The sequence below is a fragment of the Penaeus japonicus genome, unplaced genomic scaffold, assembly GCF_977035675.1.
Source record: "Penaeus japonicus unplaced genomic scaffold, GWHDUDI00000001_assembly GWHDUDI00000021, whole genome shotgun sequence".
NCBI lineage: Eukaryota > Metazoa > Arthropoda > Malacostraca > Decapoda > Penaeidae > Penaeus > Penaeus japonicus.
This window is the reverse complement of record NW_028234423.1, coordinates 2,891,929-2,894,428: the sequence shown is the minus strand read 5'-3', so window position 1 is coordinate 2,894,428 and position 2,500 is coordinate 2,891,929. Positions and strand designations below refer to the sequence as shown.

The window sequence follows — 2,500 nt, the reverse complement described above, 5'->3', positions numbered from 1 at the left end:
AATATCATCACTGCCACTGCAATCATCTCTAGCAACATTTCCAGATGACCTTTGGTACAAGCTGAAGTGGAAAAATTCCAGTGATGTAGCACGAGGCAAGTGTTCAAGAAGACTCCGTGATTCTAGTGACGATAGAAGTTGGAGATCACTTCAAAGGTCGAATGTCCATTACTTTTCGGAAGTGGATGAAAGGTACGAGGAATATTACGTCGAAGAATTATGATAAGGTTTAATGGAGCAAGTCACATCTATCGCTCGAAAAAAAAGTGACGAGCAAAGTTTCATGGAGTGTGGCGTGTTTCATTCATTAAAAAAAGGGGTCAAAATTGTGGAGAACAAGATTCAATGGAGTGTGGTTTGACCTTCTTTCGAGATAAATCTGATTCGTGTACAGTGGAAATTATGATGAATAACATTTCTTTCTATTGTCGATTTGGTCTTCCTGTATGTTGATAGCAATCCTTATGGCATTTCAAGTTGACAAATATGATTATAATAAAACGGACGAGTATATACAATCTAACAACATAATCATTAACTTTTCGTAGTTCTAAACCATCTTTACATTGACACAGAGAGAGCCTCGACTACGGAATGGAAGAATTACAAAAGAAAGATCAAAATGAAATGTCTATGGCGTTTGCAGAAGAGAGACCAAGCCTTGCCTGGCCCAGTCGCGTACACCAGAACCTTTTTAAAATTTCTCACCCTCTGTCTATCGAGTTAGCTCGAAGAGGCTTTGCGATAGATCACGCCACTAAGTTCCTCCAGGATCGGTAATAATGAAAGCTCTTTTGAAACGTGTTTATGTATATGATATATATATTTTTCTAAGGTTTATGTTTCTAATTTTGTTTTGTGACTCTCTAAATATCACATGGAAACATGATTAATTAAGGACTAATTGTACGGAACGCAATACACTTACATCCTGTTGCAGCTACCAGCTAAATAAAAGCGACGTAACCTTCGACATCATGCAGTCGAGCATACTGGCCCAGGACGAGTTCTGTGATGATTCTGGAGTTTCATCCTCCTGCCCGTCATTTCAGCACTACAGGTCCTCTAACGGCATCTGCAATAACCTGAAGAATCCGCTTTGGGGATCTTCTTTCAGACCCTTCCGACGTATTGCTCCTTTGGACTATGGCGACGGTGGGTGTCGAGGCTGGCTTAGATTCCGCGTCCACGAGTCCTTATCTCTTGCGTTTCCTCAAAATAGAACGAGAAAGGAATAAAGTTACACCGTCTCTCATACAGTCCAGATCTTGTCATTCAATGTATCAACACATGTATCTGTCAGCATTACGACTCATCTTACATACCTCTCCTACAGGAGTGATGAGCCTCCGCCTTGCTAAGGACGGCCAGCCCCTTCCCAGCGCCCGCCTCGTCAGCTCCACCGTTAACAACATCCGGCCGAACAGGGAATCTTCTCTCATCTCCGTTCTGCACATGACCTACGGGCAGTTCCTCGACCATGACCTGACCTTTACACCTTTGAATAAAGGTTCATATGGGATTTCGTTGGCTATGGTGTATAATAAGAGTGACATATATCATTAAGTCTAGATTAAGCTCGGTATAAGGAAATCAGTTCTTGCACACACAATTGGCTTTTCATTCTTTCTCAATAGAACTGAATAAATCAGAGAGTTAAATCTTGGAATTTCCGTCATGACTAAAACTCAAATTCATATCTGGAATCACCAGATCAATGACACCATCGCAATTACGTGACGATGGAGCAAGCGACCAATGCAAATGCAATATTTGTTTTTTAGGTCAGAATGGCGAAGCGATTTCGTGCTGCCCCGATGCCCAGGGCGAGGCACCAAACCACCACCCTGAATGTGCTGCCATTGACATTCCTGAGGACGACCCTTTTTACTCGAAGTTCGAGCAGACGTGCATGGAATTCGTCCGCTCGGCGCCTGCCCCAAGGTGCAAATTCGGTGAGTGTTTTTCTGTTCCGGTTAAGTCTGATTATACTGCAAGTAATTGAGAAAACGCTGTATTGTGGATTCATTGTGGATGTCATTCCTTTTGCCTTCACGTTTATACTTCCCAGTATTGTTTATTATTTATTTAGTTATAACCCATCGTCAAGTATTCCTTCTGAAAGTAACTCACTGAAACCGCAAGCGTGGATGGTCCGTTCTAGTTTGGTTTTCAGATATTTTTTTTATACATGATTCCATAAGCGCTTAGTCGCTGAGCAACAAACTACCTATTTTATATTTACGCTTATTAGGACATGAAAAAAATCAATAATAGTGAAAGTAAGAACAATTTTCCCGAAATTTCAAGGAAGAGGCTAACCAGTCGAGGTCAAACAGGCTTAGTAGTTGACTCCTTAGGGAATAACACCCTATCGCGTCATATGTATGTAAGTTAAGTCATAAAAAAGACAGTGGCTTGTGCATTTATACAAGCACTCCTGACGTCTGCGTATCAATTCCTCACACACGAGAGATTACCAGAAAGGACATCTATATAT

At 41.4% G+C, this 2,500-nt stretch overlaps 1 protein-coding gene across 1 annotated transcript in view; it reads left to right on the top strand.

Moving 5' to 3' along the window:
• The window catches only part of LOC122243585 (salivary peroxidase/catechol oxidase), a 12,372-nt gene that overhangs the window by 5,353 nt on the left and 4,519 nt on the right, over nucleotides 1-2,500 (top strand). The window contains exons 3-7 of the mRNA XM_086548594.1: nucleotides 36-192; nucleotides 576-776; nucleotides 941-1,155; nucleotides 1,337-1,510; nucleotides 1,785-1,955. Of these exons, the coding sequence (XP_086404720.1) occupies nucleotides 36-192; nucleotides 576-776; nucleotides 941-1,155; nucleotides 1,337-1,510; nucleotides 1,785-1,955 (918 nt within the window). The remainder of the gene's footprint in view (nucleotides 1-35; nucleotides 193-575; nucleotides 777-940; nucleotides 1,156-1,336; nucleotides 1,511-1,784; nucleotides 1,956-2,500) is intronic.